The sequence below is a fragment of the Protomyctophum bolini genome, assembly GCF_963924005.1.
Source record: "Protomyctophum bolini genome assembly, chromosome: 14".
Lineage (NCBI taxonomy): Eukaryota > Metazoa > Chordata > Actinopteri > Myctophiformes > Myctophidae > Protomyctophum > Protomyctophum bolini.
In genome coordinates this window covers 8,120,960-8,141,496 of record NC_137875.1, presented here as the reverse complement: position 1 = coordinate 8,141,496, position 20,537 = coordinate 8,120,960, and the positions used below count along the sequence as shown (strand labels likewise).

At 43.3% G+C, this 20,537-nt stretch overlaps 2 protein-coding genes across 7 annotated transcripts in view; both read right to left on the bottom strand.

Annotated features, from left to right (window-relative positions):
- Positions 1-7,139, bottom strand: part of LOC308328671 (uncharacterized protein) — a 32,792-nt gene extending 25,653 nt beyond the window's left edge. The window contains exons 1-8 of the mRNA XM_080782696.1: positions 6,695-7,139; positions 4,941-5,488; positions 4,081-4,128; positions 3,012-3,196; positions 2,546-2,588; positions 1,249-1,377; positions 645-773; positions 109-330 (exon numbers count right to left, since the gene is read on the bottom strand). Coding sequence (XP_080638822.1) covers positions 109-330; positions 645-773; positions 1,249-1,377; positions 2,546-2,588; positions 3,012-3,196; positions 4,081-4,128; positions 4,941-5,488; positions 6,695-6,824 — 1,434 coding nt within the window. The 5' untranslated portion in view covers positions 6,825-7,139. The remainder of the gene's footprint in view (positions 1-108; positions 331-644; positions 774-1,248; positions 1,378-2,545; positions 2,589-3,011; positions 3,197-4,080; positions 4,129-4,940; positions 5,489-6,694) is intronic.
- Positions 7,140-9,560: 2,421 nt separating this feature from the next.
- Positions 9,561-20,537, bottom strand: part of cul9 (cullin 9) — a 58,212-nt gene continuing 47,235 nt past the window's right edge. For 5 of the 6 annotated variants that reach the window (XM_080782689.1, XM_080782694.1, XM_080782691.1 and 2 more), the window contains 11 exons: positions 19,377-19,782; positions 18,747-18,887; positions 18,162-18,326; positions 17,077-17,240; positions 16,234-16,333; positions 15,444-15,518; positions 14,940-15,050; positions 14,164-14,281; positions 13,301-13,434; positions 13,019-13,110; positions 9,561-12,035 (listed from right to left, as the gene is read on the bottom strand). In XM_080782689.1, coding sequence (XP_080638815.1) covers positions 11,819-12,035; positions 13,019-13,110; positions 13,301-13,434; positions 14,164-14,281; positions 14,940-15,050; positions 15,444-15,518; positions 16,234-16,333; positions 17,077-17,240; positions 18,162-18,326; positions 18,747-18,887; positions 19,377-19,782 — 1,723 coding nt within the window. In that variant the 3' untranslated portion in view covers positions 9,561-11,818. The remainder of the gene's footprint in view (positions 12,036-13,018; positions 13,111-13,300; positions 13,435-14,163; positions 14,282-14,939; positions 15,051-15,443; positions 15,519-16,233; positions 16,334-17,076; positions 17,241-18,161; positions 18,327-18,746; positions 18,888-19,376; positions 19,783-20,537) is intronic. The other variant, XM_080782693.1, reaches the window with a different exon arrangement.

Genomic DNA, 20,537 nt, shown 5'->3' with positions numbered 1-20,537 from the left:
CAGAAGCAGTTGCCGGTTGGATTCCTTCTGGCGGAACGTTCCCTCACAAGCAGTTAAACTGTTAATTGAGAACGCTTATGCGTTTTGGCAACGGCCTCCTTAACATACCGTCTCTCTCTTCTCTTCGGTGAATTCGAAGGTGGAGGGAATCTTGGGCCTGATGTTGGTGGCTCTCTTCTTCTCGGAGATGATGTCAGTGAGCAGGTTGAGGAGCACCTGGTCGTTCTTCAGCAGAGTGATACCGCTGCAGTCCTTCTTGTCAAACACCACGTTGGTGCGCAGCGGCCCAATGGTCACGTGCACCTGGCCAGGATACTGCTTCTCTCCTGTCTGGGGACGGCCATGAACACACCCACCATGGATTAACCCACTCAGGACGGGAACCCCTTTTGGTGTTTTAACCCATTTTGACCTGAGATCAGATTCTAAAAATGTCTTCTACATCCTGACAGTTTTTCTGAAAAAGCTATGTTTCTATGTCAGTCGTTCGTCGACTTTACAAAAATAGCAGACCTACGAGCTATGAGCTTGTAGATCTGCTATTTTTCAATAGCTAAAGCATAACATAATGCTAACACCAAAAGGGGTTAAAGTATAGAAACTATGTGAAAAGAGATGAGTGGGGAGGGATCCACAGTATTTACCTGAGGCTCATTAATAGGCAGGCTGACCACGCCTTCATAGATCTCCAAGTCAATGTTCTCCGTTCCTCCTGGAGCCACTTTGACATCTGTCGCTATATGTTTGAGGTTCTGTTTTTTGTCCGCCTTGTCCTTTGTCCATCACACACACACACACACACACACACACACACACAATACATAAAAATGCCATTTTGACCATTTTCTGTGAGTGTGGCATTTAGCCTCATCGTAAACCTGACCCTATAAACCTATCCCCTACATTGCCTGACCCTGACCCCGTCTGGAAGGTTTTTATTAATTTTAACGCCACTCTTAACATCTTAAACGTCTCACCAAGCGACACATTGTGAGCTTGTAGATCTGCAATACTTTGGTACTCTGACAAGTATTTCTACATCGCCGTATTGATACTTTTGGTGGAAAAGAAAAAGCGAATACCGAGAGTGTACAAATGGAACCAAATGGACGCTTACGGGCCCATTTGCTTCCAATTGTACACAAATGGATATTTCACGTTTGGGGTCATTTTTAACGTCTACTTAAGATGACCCCAAAAACAAGTGAGATCTGAGGTATGAACAGTGAAACTGTTGCCCACACTGACCTTCTCTGTATAGGCGGTGAAGTGAACTCTGACCCCTGGGACCATGGCTTTGGGGTTCCCGAAGAAGGCATCGAAGCTGAACGTGTATCGAACCTGATGGTCTTCTCTGTCGATGTAGCCGAACGATGGCTGGAGACACCAGACAGACAGACAGGACCACATGTATTCATTGTGACAGACAGACAGACAGACAGGACCACATGTATTCATTGTGACAGACAGACAGACAGACAGGACCACATGTATTCATTGTGACAGACAGACAGACAGACAGGACCACATGTATTCATTGTGACAGACAGACAGACAGACAGGACCACATGTATTCATTGTGACAGACAGACAGACAGACAGGACCACATGTATTCATTGTGACAGACAGACAGACAGACAGACAGACAGACAGACAGGACCACATGTATTCATTGTGACAGACAGACAGACAGACAGACAGACAGACAGACAGACAGACAGACAGACAGACAGACAGACAGACAGACAGACAGACAGACAGACAGACAGACAGACAGGACCACATGTATTCATTGTGACAGACAGACAGACAGACAGGACCACATGTATTCATTGTGACAGACAGACAGACAGACAGGACCACATGTATTCATTGTGACAGACAGACAGACAGACAGGACCACATGTATTCATTGTGACAGACAGACAGACAGACAGGACCACATGTATTCATTGTGACAGACAGACAGACAGACAGACAGACAGACAGACAGACAGACAGACAGACAGACAGACAGACAGACAGACAGGACCACATGTATTCATTGTGACAGACAGACAGACAGACAGACAGACAGACAGACAGGAACATATGTATTCATTGTGACAGACAGACAGACAGGACCACATGTATTCATTGTGACAGACAGACAGACAGACAGACAGACAGACAGACAGACAGGAACATATGTATTCATTGTGACAGACAGACAGACAGGACCACATGTATTCATTGTGACAGACAGACAGACAGACAGACAGACAGACAGACAGACAGACAGACAGACAGACAGACAGACAGACAGGAACATATGTATTCATTGTGACAGACAGACAGACAGACAGGACCACATGTATTCATTGTGACAGGTGATGACGAGGCATTCTAGCCACGTCAACCATATAATAGTGTCCCTGTACTGGGGGGGGGGGGGGGGGGGGGGGGGGGGGACATTTGCCAAAAATATCTTGTCCATCGGCTACTTTTTGGCAAAGAGATTAGTTTATAAAAAGAGTACAATATACATTTTTTAATTGTACTCACCTTAATGTCGGCGATAGTTCCAGTGGATCTGCCTGGCGGGGGTCTGTAGCACAGGAATTAAACATAATTTTAGTTTAGTTGTTAGATTAACATGACCCGCTCCAAGGTTCACGTGTTCAACCCATTAAGACCTGGGGCCCATTCTACAAATGCCTTTTAAACATACCGGTAGTTCTTACACTTTCAAGATCTTTCTAAAATGTTCAAAAATAGCAGAATTGAATGCGTCACTTTGTGCCAAGCTTGTATATCTATTTTTGAATAAAATAAAATCTAAAATAACAAGGGTGCTTTCCCGGTTTTAATGGGTTTAAAACAAAATAATGCAAATACGTGCCGATTCTGGTCAAAAAGGATCAACTCCAGCAACCCCCAAAGCACTCACTCGTCGAGAGTCACAACACAGTAAACTTCACATCATGTACAGATTATATAAAACCACACATGAGAAAATAGTTGACTTTACTTTTCAAAGGTCATTTTCCTGAGCAGGCCGATGGGCTTAGCCGGCAGCTTGTTCTCTGGTTCAGCAGGTGGAGACACCGCAGTAGGGGGTGGCATGGTAGGAGGAGTGATGATTTTAGTTACCACCAGCGCAGGAGTGGGGGGCATACTGTCCTTCTTGTCGGGAGCCGAGATCAACGCTTTGATCTGCAAAACAAAAGGCCATGAAACACAAGCACGTGTGGGCCTTTTTTCACTAAAAAAAACTAAATAAAAACTATGTTTTTATGTTAGAGAGGGACTAGTAATAGTCACAAGTGTGAAATCAGCCATTACGATGCCATCAAGGCATGCCAAAATACAAGATTTAGTCGACTAAAATATAATGATATTTAGTAAACTAAAACTAGATATGACTAAAACTAAATGGAATTGAATTCAAAAGACTGACTAAAACTAAACTTACCGGTTTAAATCTCAAATCGAAATCAGACCAGCCTCTCCTCTTTAGTGGAAATCTCACGAACGTTTGACCTACTCACCAAATCAAACACGGGTTGCCTACTTTCCTTAGTGGAAGCACTCTGAGCCCCCCACCACACGTATAAACGGTACTTTTTGGCCAGAAAGGGATTTTTTTCCACCGGAGGAAATATATTCTCTATGAGGCAGTTCTCTGGGCAATATCAGTAGAGGGAGCAGCGGAGTAACTAAAAATGTTTTTTTTCCCGGTGGAAACAAAATCCCCTTTTGGCCAAAAAGTACAGTTTATACGTGTGGTGGGGGGCTCAGAGTGCGTCCACTAAGGAAAGTAGGCTTTCTATTGACACAACCCGTGTTTGTATTGGTGAGTAGGTCAAACGTTCGTGAGATTTCCACTAAAGAGGAGAGGCTGGTCTGATTTCGATTTGAGATTTAAACCGGTAAGTCGCATAGCCTTACTGCAGGGCAGAAATTTGCAGAATCGAAGCAGGAAGGCTATGAACCAGAGCTAGACACAGGGCATCAACTGAAACACTTTAAACGATTCTTTCCTGAAAGTTTCCAAACAATTAAGTTAAGTTGTGCCCACCAAAGCAGACCGTACTCACCCACTCTGGCTGATCAGGTGGAGCGTTGACCATCACCTCATTTGTGCTCTGTAATGTCAAGAAGAATTTCCCATGAGTAAAGCCTGACTAATATTATGATTTGGCAAACATATTTTCACTGGTAATCTGCAATTACGCAGCCTGAGCAAATGTCTCCGGACTTTTAACCACTTTCAAGTGGTGTCCCTATTTTGTAGTTAGGTGCTAGGTTCATTGCTTATCTTTGAGGCACTCCATTGTTCTCTCTGCACTCTTCTTATGCGACTACATATTATGTACCATACCTTGTTGTTCATCGACTAGAGTTCATGTTAAACGCCCAAATTGAAATTGTCAATTATAACGAACCAAGTTTGGCACGCACAAGACATTTGTCTTGTGCGTTTGACATTTGACATATTATAAAAAATAAATAAAAAGGTCTCTTGGTGCCGTGACCCAACAGGAAGTCAGCCTTTAGAGCAGTGGTTCTCAACCAGTGGTCCGGGGACCACCAGTGGTTCTTGAGGGGGTTCCAGGTGGTCACCAGCTAAATGATTGAGTTGGTAACCGAAGATCTAAAATTATTGTTAAACAACTGCATTACTTAATTTAGAGTCTACAGAATTACAAAATGTAGAAGAATAGTCATTTTGATCAACAGTTGCCCGTTATATGTCTCCTATGGTACCAACATCAATACAGTATGGAATTGTGGACAACATCGTATGCAACGACAAACACATATTCTTTAGTTTTGTGTCTGAGAGTCTAAATCTCATCAAATGGTGGCTCAAATGCCAAATAAAAAATGGGCCTTGATATGGAAAAGCTTGACAACCACTGCTTTAGAGGCATAACAGAACATCCTCTTCCTTTACCTCTGCCGTCCAGCCAGGTGGGGGGAACGCCGGGGGGGGATACGAGGCGTAGGACAGCGGCGGCGGCACGCCCACATGCGGAGGTGGCATTCCTAGCGGTACCACCGGAGGAGGCATACCCGGGGGGGGTCCCCCCGGCGGTGGCACCGCTGGGGGCATACCCGGGGGGGGTACTCCCAGCGGGGGCACCGCTGGGGGCGGTATGCCTGGCGGTGGCACCGCCGGGGGCATACCCGGAGGGGCAAACCCCGGGGGCGGGACAGACACCGTGGGAGGCGGTGGGAGCGCTGGGAGAGGGTCTGCGTACGGAGGAGGCAGAGCGGGAGGACCGCCGTAGTACGGATCCAGTGGAGGGAGATCGGGGGGGCCGTAGAACGGGTCCGGGCCCAGGGGGCCGTAGTCGTAGCCCGGCCCCCAGCCGCCCGGAGGCGTCGGCGGCCTCCCCGGTCCCCACGGTCCCCCCCCTGGGTGGCCCCACGGGTTGTCCGGGCCCCAGCCGCGAGGAGGCGGACCATCGGGACCCCAGTCACCTTGAGGAGGCATCCAACCTGGAGGAGGCAAGAACAGTCAACTCAGAGGATCCACATTGTCCAACTTTGAAACTCCTTTGAAATGCATGCATGCATGTTTTTTTCTGACTGTTGAACCAAAGAAAATAATATTAATATTGTGACGATATTTTCGTGGGTTGACTATAACCAGGCGTTCTAAACCCCTTTTCCATTTAAATTAAGGGCCATTTGTACATTTACTGTATATAGCACCTTTAACCAAGGCGTTTTACATAGATCTTGTGCATTACATTTGTCCCATTCACACACACATTCATATACCGATGGCGGAGGAAACCATGCAAGGCACCAACCTGCTCATCGGGAATAGGTTTTTAGAGTCTTGCTCAAGGACACTTCGACACCAACTCTGGGGCAGCCCTGGATCGAACTGGGAACATTCCGGTTCCCAACTCTACACCTGTGTTTTATGCCGTTTTATCCCTGACCCCAATTCACACTGCAAAATCCTCAGTGTTCATTTATGAGAGGGTACAAATATTAAACTTTGGGGAGAGGAGCACCAGTCTTTTCAGATCCTCCTAATTATGTCTGATTTACAACCTGACTGATTGAATCTTTGACAACCCAGTCGATAGCCTATTTATGTTGTCTCAGGTAACGTGCAGCCTTGCAGGTTATAACACTGGTGACCAGTGTTATAACTTGCCCGTTAAGTAGAGACCAGTGACTGGTCTCTACTTGAGGATACATTACATAAGACTGGACCTGCTGATTTGTGTACACTACACTACACTACACTACACTACACACACACACACACACACACACACACACAATATTGCTCTTTATTTTGTATGAGGTATGCGACAGTTATGCTACATGCCTGCCTGTCACTGAGCAATAGAAAGCTCCTGTTGTAAAGGGATGTTGTGTTGTGTATTGTATATTTGTGTTTTATTCATGGGTTTTTTATTATTGTTTGGACCCAATGTTTTATGTCAATAAAGTAACTAACTAAACTATGTTGTGAACATGCACTCGGGGCTCCTTGCAAAAGAGAGCATGCTTGCCTGATTAAATAAAGGTCAATACAAATGAAATATACCTTTTTATATACTTGAGATGATTTTTGAAGATATTTTGAAACGATATAAAAAATAAATTAATGGACCCATAAAAATGTGTCCGCGACCCACAAATGGATCCCGGCCAGTGCAGTGACGTTCTCGTTCTCCCTACCTGGACCTGGTCCTCTCCAGTCCGGAGGTGGAGGGCCCCGCGGCCCCCATTCCCCGGGCATCGGCCCAGAGTCCCAGAAAGGCGGCGCGCCATCGCCGCCCCACAGTGGATGTCCTCCGCCTCGGAACATCACCAGTCAGCACAACACTGGAGCAGCAGCAGCTAACTTTAGCTACCTTCACCACCACCATTCACATTGACTGTAGAGAACACAGCAGCAGCGAGCTAGCCGGCTAGCTAAACAAATAGCAGGCTAGCTTTCTTTCAAGCAATTCTTCTATCCGTCTATCGACAGATAGAAGTGTATAAAAACATTAAGCCCGGAGTTTACACTTATATGTTTGTTAAGCACAAAAAGCACTTGCTTGTGCTCGTAGTTTTCTACACAGACTAGACTGTGATATATTAATTATTATAAAGCTATGCTGTGGAGTGTGGACATTTAACCATAGCACTTCCTGTCAATTATTTCTTCTCCGTTCTGCTCGATAACGTTGTGTTTACAGTAGGTGCATACCGCCGCCTACTGTACAGCTGGAGTATGTGTAGTAGGAGGACGATTGATTGAATACTAATACTTCATTATAGTGTTTCTCAAACTTTTTTCTTGTCCTACATTGACACTTATTATTAGCCCACGGATCCCCATTTTAAAATATATTCCAGGGACCCCCAATAGAAGATGTTCTATAGCTTGCAGCCTTGCAGTGATTCTTAACCTCAGATTTTTGATTAATTGAAAATGGTGGGCCCATTGTAAACAAGTGTAATGCTTTATGGTGTCGTCCACTCACAGTTAACAGTATTTTTGTAATTCTGGAAACTGTTAATAAATCAATCAACCATTTTAATTTCAAGGAGCCCTGGGTTGACAGGCTATTATATGAACCCCCATTTAATGGCATTTCTTTCTCTGGGATCCCAATTGTATTGTAAAATCAATGTTAACTTAATTTACCTCTGAGAGTGAACAAATGTGGTCCCATTTGTACACATACAGGTCCATTTGGTTCCTAACTATAACCCCACTTTGAGAACCACTGCTTTATTAAATAGGCTACTTTGGAAAATAAAACTAAAAACTAGATTCAAAAGGATGCTAAAAGGATAGCCCAAGAAAGTCCAATTCAATTCATCTAAAATTTTAAAGACAGAAAATTCAATAAGCACAAGCCTCATATAAACGGGTATCAAAAATAAAAATAAATACAAAATATGTGTAGGGCCTACATGGATTAATAGACCACTTCCATAGACTGATTAATTACTTTGCTCACATTATTAAAGCCTAAAGGAATAGAATAGTTCCTATCACTTACTCACCCCATGAAGCCTTGAATTCACTGAGCCGATCATTCCATATTACATGAAACTGTTATGGTAGGACTATAGGGCTTTCCATTGTGGTAATCGGTCAATGGCCCCTTTTCCTTCCGTCTACTCGTACCATCAAGTGTATAGCATTAGTGAGGACCAATTTAAGATAATGAAATGGGATAAGTGCAAAAAAGAATACTGCTTAATAATTAGGTGGCCATAGCCAAGTAGAGTCTCGTAATGTATTTTATCGATGTCAGAGTGGACATTCTCAATGTCAGAGTGGACATTCTCAATGTCAGAGTGGACATTCTCAATGTCAGAGTGGACATTCTCAATGTCAGAGTGGACATTCTCAATGTCAGAGTGGACATTCTCAATGTCAGAGTGGACATTCTCAATGTCAGAGTGGACATTCTCAATGTCAGAGTGGACATTCTCAATGTCAGAGTGGACATTCTCAATGTCAGAGTGGACATTCTCAATGTCAGAGTGGACATTCTCAATGTCAGAGTGGACATTCTCAATGTCAGAGTGGACATTCGCACATGGAAAGAAAATTCCACTGCTGTGCATGGGCTCCCGACTTTAGTCAAAATAAACAACACTACTTTGCTACTCACTCACCGAAACAAAGGCTGTTTTGTGTTGTTGGCTTATTGTGCGTATTGCATTAGTTTTGTTCCGTATTGCTTGGCCCCCGTTGTCGCTGCATGCAGCTATATTAATACGGTAATTGATATTGAATAAAGTTGTAGGGAAAACCTACCCTACATTCTGTAGTGTGTGGGAGTCACAATGTGCTCTTCACAAGATCTTTGAAAGTAAAAGGTTTGAGAACGATGCACTGGCCCAAAGGGCCATTCACACCAAGAACTATAATTCTAACTCAAGTGGATAGCATTGTCAACACTCGACACCACAACTGTAACAAAGACAACAGTGAATGATATAGATTTGCCAGTGGTGGAAAAAGTACTCACATTTTTTTTTACTTAAAAAGTATCAATACTGCAATGTAGAAATACTCTGTTACAAGTAAAAATCCAGAATTCTAAATTTACATGAGTAAAAGCACAAAAGTATTTGGTATAAAAATGTTCTTTAAGCACCAAATGTAAAATAACTCATTATGCAGAATGTCCCATTTCAAGTTTTCAAAAGCATAACAATATTTTGATAGCAGATCTACAAGCTCAGCTATTTTCAAATGGCAGAATGTGTATAGGGCTGAAGTGGTTAATATGTTTTGTAATAAACAAAAACTTCAAAGTAAATAGTAATTCAAGTTTTCATAAATGTAGTGGAGGATGAGAGATGTAGTGGAGTAGAAGTAAAAGTATTGCAAATGGAAATACTAAAATAAAGTACAAATACTTTTGTACTTAAGCACAGTACACAGAACATGTACTTAGTTACAGTACGTTCCACCACTGAGATTTGCAGTCGATGTAGTCAATAGTTTAGGTGTGAACCGCCATTAAGTCCCATCCTTATTATTCTGGAGTAACTTGCTGATCAGCCTCAACATTTGCTAATGGACTTACAGCAAATGTAAATGCAGTTTAATTAAATTAAATACATTCAATAAACATATTTTTCGGCCTGCATGGCAGCAGAAAAAAACAGCTTTTATTCAGTTTGCCTGCTGAAGTCGCACAACTTCGCACAACGAACTCTGAAAGATAGAACATTTTGGAACATGAACAATAAGAATATAGGATCTCTCAAATTACAGCTTACCGGACACTGGGAAACCAGATATCTTTTTAAAAGCTTTAACATTGTACAGAACATCAACGAGAATGTCCTTTAGGAGGACAACAAAACAAACGAGTGCATGTACAGTAACTACTTTTTTTTCCATTCGTTTTTTTTGCTTAGCAAATAATGCAACAAGTGTACTTTAAGCCTCATTTAAGCGTGGTTTATAATTGATTGCATGCCTAGGGTCAGCTGTGACAATAGCAGATCTGAAAGCTCGCATTGCAGTGTGAAGCGTGTGAGAATGCAGATCTTGCATGTGTGGCACACAGCCAAGTATAAATCAGGCTTTATACTCCATCGCATGACGGTGTCGCTTTTACCGACACTATTTGCAGGAATTCAAGAGGCTGAGTGTTTGTGTGATATCGCTCCTCTTCAGGACATATCCCAGACATCCAGACAGCTTAGCATGTTTACGTCCATTAGTTCAACGCAGCATCGCCTTTTTAGATGCAGTTAACGAAACCCATAGCCTTCTGGTAGAGCCAACAAAATGTCCTGTATATATATTTTTTCTTTTTACAAATAAACCTAACCCAAAGTTAGCAAGGAACACAAGTGTCCCAAGTGTGAACTCTATTATTTTATTCTCAAATGAAGGCAATCTTTTTAATTTTCAAAAATAAATCAAGGCAAAACTTGTGATGAAAACAAAGATTTGTAAATCGTGCCAACTCAATTTACCAGTATATAACAATAATAACATACATACATAGGCCTATATTTAGGCCTAACAGAATGTCTCGCGATGGACTGAGTAATCCCTTCTTAATTATTGATTCATTTGCATGGCTAAATAAAAAGAATACCGAACATAAAACAGCAGCAATAGAACTGGTATCAAACCCAACATAAAAGGCCTTTTTGTTCCCCCGACAAACATCTCAAACACAATCCCCTAAAAGGTGTGTTTTCTCCCCATCTCCTAGCCAGCCAACTATTAACGCCCACTTTTCATGCTGCCTATGGGCCGAACTCCAGACTCGTATGCAGGTAGGAATCTTCAGTGAATCCACGCTATGAGGCTGACCAAGCCAAGCTAGGGTAAATGCACATGAGCCATTTTGGAAATAACTCTTCCTACTTCTGGTCCCCTTTTCTACCGATGATACTAATTTCAAGGACCCCCATGAATCTGAGAATGTACAAATGTTACGGGTCCATTTGTTACACACAATGTGAGACCCACTGGTGTAGCAGAATGTTCCCAGTGAGCCAACATGCACAATAGCAGCACCCTGACTCTTTATTTGACCAGAATGGAACAGAAACTTCATTAGTATCGGTAACACTGTACACCTGTGAAGGAAGTCGGAAGAGGCCCGGAAGTAGTCGCGTTATGTCCAAAATGGTGTATGTGCATATCCTATTCACATTTCCAAGTGTCTTTCAACCGGGACTGTTTACCAGGCCAAAGATACCCAGCATCAGAAGAAATATGAAAGAAATAACAAGAAAACCCTACTGTTATGACAGAGTCAACATGAGACAGTGAGACATCACAAGTGCAGCCATTTTGAATGGTTAAAGGTAAGGAGAGAGATAAACTAATCACCACTTAAATTCCTATTTGTCTTGAATTTCTCTTTGATATCAAACATAATATATGTTGTCCATAACAGTTGAGGTCATAACCGTTAACATAACCCCTTAATTATTTTAAATGATCTCGACTCTGAATTAAACAAACACTCCAAATCTGATGATCTTATAATTGTTACAGACCCTCCACAGGTTTATTTTCCAACCCTCTGAAACCGCTTAATAAGATGGGGTCCTCCAGGGGTCTATACTAGGCCCACTCTTTTTCCCCCATGTAAAAAAAAAAAAAAGAATCAAAGAAAATAGCCCATCTACAAGCTACGTAATGCGAGCTTGTAGATGTAGCTTGTAGATCTGCCATTTCTTTCCAGAATGTTCCGGCATAGCTAGGGTTAAGTCTGAACAGTGAACCGTCATTGTTTTACCGACCACTGCCCGTTAGCTCCGTCAGCGGTTCGGTCCCGTCCTCCGGACTCTGGAGTGTATTTTTTGCGTCGGTCAGTCGAACGGGCTGAAGTCTCTCTCCAGGTTCTCAGACTCGTCGTCCTCGGAGAAGAAGTCGTCCTCGTCGATGTCGTCCTCGTCGTAGTCCTCGTGCCACTCTGGGACGTACTCCTCGTCATACTCATCATCGTCCTCCTCCTCTGCGTCCTCCTCCGCGCCGTCCTCGCGGTTGTTGTTGTCCGAGTCGTCCGAGTCCGAGGCTGACTTGGCCCTGAGGAGATCGTCATCACAACAACCCATGGTAAAATAACAGTTAAACTAAGGCTTGGACCTGACAAGAGAACGTCATCACAACAACCCATGGTAAAATAATAGTTAAACTAAGGCTTGGACCTGACAGGAGAACGTCATCACAACAACCCATGGTAAAATAACAGTTAAACTAAGGCTTGGACCTGACAGGAGAACGTCATCACAACAACCCATGGTAAAATAACAGTTAAACTAAGGCTTGGACCTGACAGGAGAACGTCATCACAACAACCCATGGTAAAATAACAGTTAAACTAAGGCTTGGACCTGACAGGAGAACGTCATCACAACAACCCATGGTAAAATAACAGTTAAACTAAGGCTTGGACCTGACAGGAGAACGTCATCACAACAACCCATGGTAAAATAACAGTTAAACTAAGGCTTGGACCTGACAGGAGAACATCATCACAACAACCCATGGTAAAATAACAGTTAAACTAAGGCTTGGACCTGACAGGAGAACGTCATCACAACAACCCATGGTAAAATAACAGTTAAACTAAGGCTTGGACCTGACAGGAGAACGTCATCACAACAACCCATGGTAAAATAACAGTAAACATGAATGTATGTAACCATCTATTATTCGTTGCTGTCAGGAGGAAACCAAATAACTAATTATTTTGATAAATCAGTGCTATTGAACACCCTTTACGTCTGTGTGTCGTTTAAAAAATATTGAACCAATGCAAAGTAGTAAAAAGCGCTTCGGACAAAACCGCTCAACTCCATTGGACCCTCAAACTGTCTGCTAAAGCAACTAACTCCACCACCTCTCCCCCTCTCATGGAAGTAATTGAAAATATAAATCACACCAACTTCATTTTCAAGATAAAAGGTTTTCTTAATTTCCTGAAAATTGGAGTTAAGTGGTTTCTTTTCAAGTTAATATTATTTACTGTGTCCAATACATGAATGACCGTACATAGACATACTGACTTCTTATTGGCATCTGTCTTATTGGAAATGTTGGAGCCCTGGGCAGACTCCGTTTCTGGACCTGGTTTGGACTGGCAGCCGACCCGGAAGTCCTGTTGGTCAAAGACAGAGAACATACCGGTACTTTTTTGACTTGAGAGCTACTTTTGCTTCAGCTCAACAAGATCTACTCACCCAAAAAACAATTATCCCATTGCTGAAAAAATGTTAGCCTTTGAATAGCCCTTTGAAATGGAAGGGGGGGGGGGGGTCTTAATCCATGAGTTACGGTGGTGCTGTTACCTGAGTGGAGTGTTGCAGGATGGCCAGCAGGCGCTCCTGGATGCGTCGTATGAGCTCCTGGCCCGTGTTGACATGTTCTGGTTTCAGCAGACGCATGCAGGAGGCCAAGTCAGTGCACTGCAGCAGAGTCTCCTCTGGAGGGAGCACAGCACTGCATGTGTTACTTACAATGTAGGCATTTCATGGACTGCTTTTCTTACCCAAAGCGCTTACAATGGTTTTAAAACAAATCTAAACAAACAAATCCATAAATAACAATTAAGTATTGAAAACACTTGTGTGTGTGTGTGCACACTTGTAGATCACTAGCTTAGGTATAATCTCTCTTTTGGGAACCACTGATTTAGGAGACACCCTTTATCCAGAGCGACTTACAATAAGCTAGGTAAACACACACATCAAATGCAGAGAGACAGTGTAGTCACAGTGCCTCTGTGTGTGAACTAGGATCACAGGCAAACCAAGAACCTAGAGCATCAGTCTAAACAATTTACTATCAACATAATAATCTGTACATTGACAATGTACTTGTAGGATACAAGGTAATCAATATCTCTAATTAACATGACATCTAAATGACATTCATAATGCTGGTTCTCACTTTGAGTCCAGGGGCCCAGTTCCCTCACTATTTTTAAAACAAAACTAAAGACACATTTCTACAGAGAGGCCTTTTTAACCCCCAGAACTTGACACCTTTATTCCCCCTGATAGTGTTGTTATTTTTGGTTGTAATTGCTGTGATCGCATGATTGATTTATTTATGTTGTTAAGCACTTTGGAACATTGTTTAAAAAGGTGCTATATAAATAAAGTTTATTATAAAAAAAAAAGACACACACACACACGCGATGGATTCTCACCCATTAGGATCTGCAGGGCGTTGGCATGGAGGTCCAACCCCTCCATCTGTTGCTCCATCACATCCATCTTCTCTGTTTCCTGGTTGTAGTAACTGTACACACACGAGTAGGCCAGCACCTACAGTACATCATAAACACATTGAGTAAAATACACACAGTATACCTACTAGTGATGCACGGGCCGGCTTTTTTTTCATAACCCGACCGTCCCGTCCCGCCACGGGAGCCACCCCGCAAAAACTATAAAGTATACCCCAATGACCGGCAGGTCAACAACCAACAGGTCCTTTCCATTCAATTTTTTAAGAGAGAGAGAGGGGAGGGGGCAGGGACGTGCAGAGGGAGTTTGAAGGGCAGCCAGATTTAGCGGAATATCTCATTTTAAACACTTGTAGGAAATTAAAATTACCCAACCAGTCTGCCCTGCAGCCCAAATTACTGGTTATCAAATTAAAATGAGCAGTTGCTTGCTTTGCTAGCTGCTCTACAAGCTCACAACGCGTCACTTGCGACGTGTTGTGAGCTTGTAGATCTGCTATAATCCTGTGTGTGCGCACTTTCTACACCTGCACGGCACAGCACTCAATTGATGTATTGTGATGTTTCTTTTATATGATATTGTATTACTCGACGACACTGAAAATGAGTTTAATTACTCAGTGTAATTTCGAGAATAAATAAAATTTGAATGAATGAATGAATAAATGACTGAATGAATGAAGAAAGATTTGGTGCAGATGCGCTCATTGCGCTGATGACGCGTGCGTGTACGTTACCTTGCGTGCCTGAGCCAGGACTTTACAGGCATCGATGACAAAGGTCAAAGACTTCATCTGCAGGGCTTCATTGATGGATGACACTTTATACTCCAGGTTGATGGCAAAGTCCTGCAGCACACATACAAAATACAGGCAACAATGTATTACAGCAGTGGATACCAACCCTTTTCATGTCAAGGTCCATCGTTTATGCGGCATTTGAGCCACACAGACCACCATTTGATGAAATCTTAGCCTCTCAGACCCAAGACTTGGAATATTTTGTTATCGTTATGGATAGGATTTTGTCCACAATTCCATGCTGTATGGATGTTTATTGGTACTGTACCATTAGGAGAGATAACAGGCAAACAATCTAAATAACAATCTACATTCTCTAATTGTGTAGATCAACTAATGCAGATGTTTAACAATACTTTAACTCTTGAGAGCATAGTGTGTGTGTGTGTGTGTGTGTGTGTGTGTGTGTGTGTGTGTGTGTGTGTGTGTGTGCGTGTGTACCTTGGCCTGGTTATGGAAGGTACATCTCTCGTTGTAATCCTGAAACTTCTTCTCCTGTCGAGCTGCTTTGCTCACCTGAAGGACAAAAACACACATTAGTGGAGCTTCTACCAACGTTGTAAAAAAAAAAAAGAACAAATACTTAAAAAATCCCGACTGTAGCACAGAGAAAAACCGTGTGTTTATCCAAGTTTTATCGTACTGAATATAAATATTCTGTGTCTACTTGAAAGGTATGGGAAAAACAAAAAATCTGAAATCTGAAGGAGCTGTATTTATTCATTTATATTTAGCTTGTTTTCAATTTGGACACCTACAATTTGGTGTCCGAAATGCGGAACTGCTAACTGGCCTGAACGCGCCTGAATAGATTCATGAATGAGCGATCTGTGTTAAACCCGAGCTGCTGCGCGCTCTTTTGCCCAGAAGCAGTGAGTGCATTCTCCGGCAGCGGCAGCAGCCGTGGCTGTGTTTCCTCTGCCACCGGCAAAGCCTCCTAATCCGCAACAGACCGGCGGCTGCAAGCGACATATGTGCCGGCATGTGCCGGCAGCAAACGGCAGAGGAAACACTGCCACGGCAGAGGAAACACAGCCGTGGCTGCTGCCGCTGCCGGAGAATGCACTCGCTGTCCCTCCTTTTGCTTGTGCTACGTACATGCACAAGCAAAACTGCCCACATGCAGTAGGCCAGTAGGGTAGCGCGGCTTCAGTGTTTCTCAGCTGCTCTGGGGGCTTGGTGTGTGTGTGTGTGTGTGTGTGTGTGTGTGTGAGAGAGATTGTGTACGTACACCTACCATGGCTGAACAGTTGTAGTAGTCTTTGTGGGTTGGTTTCCATGGTTTCAGACACCGCCAGCAGAAACCATGGTTACACTTGGCACAGGTCATACTGGGGAGGGGGCGAGAGAGAGAGAGAGAGAGAGAGAGAGAGAGTACATGTTCATTTCAAACTAACAAATGCTTTTGTTTGGTATGAAATATTGGCCGCTATATACAGTAAACAATTTCACAAAACATGATCAGGTGTGATATAATTTTGGCCCCAACTACTAGATGTTATATATTGCGGCCTGACTATGAGGACAACTTCGGGACAACTGCCTGTTAAGACAAACATGTTCTGGTGGTTGTGTGTGTGTGTGTGTGTGTGTGGTTGCGTGTGTGTGTGTGTGTGTGTGTGTGTGTGTGTAGGGTTGTCACAATTATTACATAATCGTCTAATCACAATTAAGATTACAATTATTATTTCTGCTTAATCATGTCAATGTTGAAACAAGCTTCGTGACACGTTGTAATCTTGTAGATCAGCACTTTCCGCTATTTTTTAAACCTGTTGTATGCTTGTATTTTTAGTATAACATTTATAAAATACCATTAATTTATGGTATATTTCAATAATTTTGTGCCCTGTGCACTTTATTTATTATGAAGCCAAAATAAAAAGCCAAACAGAAAATGGAATTCCCATTCATGATGTTGCAATTCCCAACGCCAAAAACACAATGAAATTGTTAATCGCAATTACTTGTGTGACAATTCATCGTCAAATGAATGTGTAATCGTGACAGCCCTGTGTGTTTGCGTGTGTGTGTGTGTGTGTGTGTGTGTGTGTGTGTGTGTGTGTGTACGTACTGCAGGCATCCCTCGTTCTTCTCGATCTGGGCCTGACAGCTGGGACAGCGCTTGGAGATGAGCTTGGCCAGATGTTTGCTCTGAGCCTCGGCGCTCATGCCTTCGTAGAAGCCCCCGTCGTCCAGCCACTGGGACATGTGGCTGCAGCTGGCTGGGTAGTGGGCCTGCAAGCAACACAAACAGTCAGCTGGCTGGGTAGTGGGCCTGCAAGCAACACAAACAGTCAGCTGGCTGGGTAGTGGGCCTGCAAGCAACACAAACAGTCAGCTGGCTGGGTAGTGGGCCTGCAAGCAACACAAACAGTCAGCTGGCTGGGTAGTGGGCCTGCAAGCAACACAAGCAGTCACACTACAGAGAAACACTCCTCTGAAAACAGTGGTTTTTTCAACCCTTTTTATTTCAAGACCCATTATTTATTCTGCATTTGAGCCACAGACTTTAGCCAGGATTTAGCCTCTCAGACCCAAAACTAAAGAATATGTTGTTGTCATTGATCAAAATAACAATTCTTCTACATTCTCTAATTGTGTAGACTTGTGTAGAGAAAATGCCGTAATGCTTAACTCTTGAGAGCGTAAAATTTAACCAAATGGACCCGTATGGGTCCATTTGGTTTCATGTTATGCTCTCAAGAGTTAAAGATCTATAAGAGTCCATTTGGTTACATAATATAAAGTACCGGTAACACATTTCAGATGACTTAAAATGTGACTAAAACTAAATGGAAGTTTATTCAAAAGTCTATGACTAACGCTGAACTAAAAACGTGCTGTCAAAATCAACATGGCGGTCAAGTGGAACAGCATTTCCCTCGGTTAGGTCTGCGCCCTCCGCTGAGTCTTTAAAAACACAACTTAAAAACATTTTTATATTCACAAGCCTTTGCATCAACGACATGATCTCGCACCTTTCCTTTTAGATTATTCTGTCCTATATGCCCGTTGTTTTATTATTGACGTCCTCTGCATTGAATTGTATTGTATTGTATTACATTTGTGAAGCACTTTGGTACAATGAGAGTTGTTTTTAAATGTGCTATATAAATACATTTGTTCTGAAGTGAGCCATGCAGACATCAGACCGACCTCAGGGAAGTTGCAGCTGAAGCAGGAGGCCCAGCAGCACTTGGAGCACGTCCCCATGCTGCCCAGGTTCTCCTTACACAGGATCTGATCACAGCCCTGAGGGTTGGTGCACCACGTCAGGTTGGAGCAGCACTCCACGTAGCCACGCAGCAACGAGTTCTCATACTGAAACACAACCAGAGAGAGACAATGAGTTATACTGAAACACCAGAGAACAGAGGAGAGTTGTCCTGTCAACTGTATGTTGCATAAATGGAGCTGCTGTGTTGCGAGATGACTTTTCTGTGTTATCTTTTTAGCTTAACCCATTTTTAGCTTAACCATTTTTGGTGTTAGCACTATGAAATGCTTTAGCTATTGAAAAATAGCAGATCTACAAGCTCATAGCGCACCACCGAGTGGCGCGCTACGAGCTTGTAGGTCTGCTATTTTAGAAAAATCGAAGAACCACTGCTTTTTCAGAAAACTGTCAGGATGTAGAAGACATTTTTAGAATCTGATCTCAGGTCAAAATAGCTTAATGTCTTACTGTTTTACATGTCTGCCTTAATAAAGTATTCAATCATGGTTTGTTGTTGCAGTTACCTTAGCGATGGTGTCCTTGTCAGTGAGTATGGAGTAGTAGAACTGGGAGGTGGGCTGCGCTCGGCAGTACGTGATTGGACAGTCACAGTTCATCAGCAAGTTCTGCTCTATCCGAGCGGTCAGGTACTTCTGCCAACATGACTGCGCGCACACACACACACACACACACACACACACACACACACACACACACACACACACACACACACACTTTTGTAATTAGTGGTTCTCATCAGAGCTGCTCTAAAGCCTGATGTTGCATAGTGTGTGTGTGTGTGTGTGTGTGTGCGTGCCTCTCCTACCTTGCAGCAGTAATGCATAATAATAATAATAATGAACTTTATTTGTATAGCACCTTTCATGACGTGAAATGCGGTGCTTGACAAAGCAATAAAGTAAAAAGAAACACAAAATAATAATACATTAAAATAAAAGGCAAAAAGGGCAGTGTATCCGACCAAACATATGACAACATAACATATGAATAACACCAGAGAATTAAAAATCAACTGAAAGCAAGTGTAAAGAAATAGGTCTTGAGCTGTGATTTAAAGCTATCTACAGATAGCATACAGTGTGTGTGTGTGTGTGTGTGTGTGTGTGTGTGTGTGCATGCATGCGTGCATTTACCTTGCAGCAGTAGTGCATGCAGCAGAGCATGGGGGCCTCCTCCTCGTCCTCGCTGCGCGCCACCAGACAGACGGGGCAGGTGGAGGGAGGCGACTGGGGGTCCGAGGAGGAGCAGGACACGGAGGGCCCCGTGTCGGGGTTCTTCAGGCCGGCCGCCGTGGCCAGCGCGTCGGGGTGCTCCGTGTAGCGCTGCACCAGCAGGTCCACGCTCCAGCGGCAGTGCACCAGCAGGTGCTGCGCCCGGTCGCCCTCCAGGCTCAGCGTGCCCGACACCTGCTGCACCGTGCGCTGCATCAGCTGCCGCACCTCCTCCTGGGAGAGCGTGCGGCCCATGGAGAAGTGGACCGCCTCCAGCACGCCGTCCGTGTCCGAGGAGCGGCGCTGGCCAGTGCCGGGGTCCATCAGGCTGGATAGAAGAAGACAAGACGGACGGTTAGGGTCTTAGTGGTGGGAGATAAAATCTATCCATAGGTTAATTGTGAAGCGGACGGACATGGATGATTATGAATCGATTCACAGTGAATCATGTTTTTTTGGTTGTTGGTACAGAATTCATTATTTTATTTAAAGAAAGATGCTTAATGCTCGTTTGTTTGCAGAGTAATAAAAGATAATGGAAGTAAATGAATCTGTTTTCATTATGGATCATTAGAAAGCAATAAATGTATTGGAATGAATCGAGATGCACCGTGAATGCATCTGTAATCGATTTATAATCTCTGAATCGGAATCGAATCATCCAGTACATAGAGGTACAATAGAGATTAAATCCGCCCCTAGTTAGGATCCATACATACAAAATACATTAGGAGTTAGAAACCTTGCATCCCGATTCTGGGGGGGGGGAAACGTTCAGCGAAAATAGCTGATCTATAAGCTCTGTTGCGACGCATTGTGACCTTGTAGATGAGCCATTTATCGCTGATTTGGTGTAGAAGGACCCTGTACACAGAGCCAATTCGGGTCAACTTCTGGATGTAAGTGAAGTGGATGTAAAAAAAACCTTCTCAGTCCTCAGGGACCCCTAGTCCAAAGTCCAAACCCATTTTTTCTATCCTACCAGGAACTCTAGTACTGCACATCATTTCACCAGTAGGACAGAAAAGTAGAAAACAAAAGTAAAAGCTCTATTAGAGCTTTCAGTGTCCACAGAATCTATTT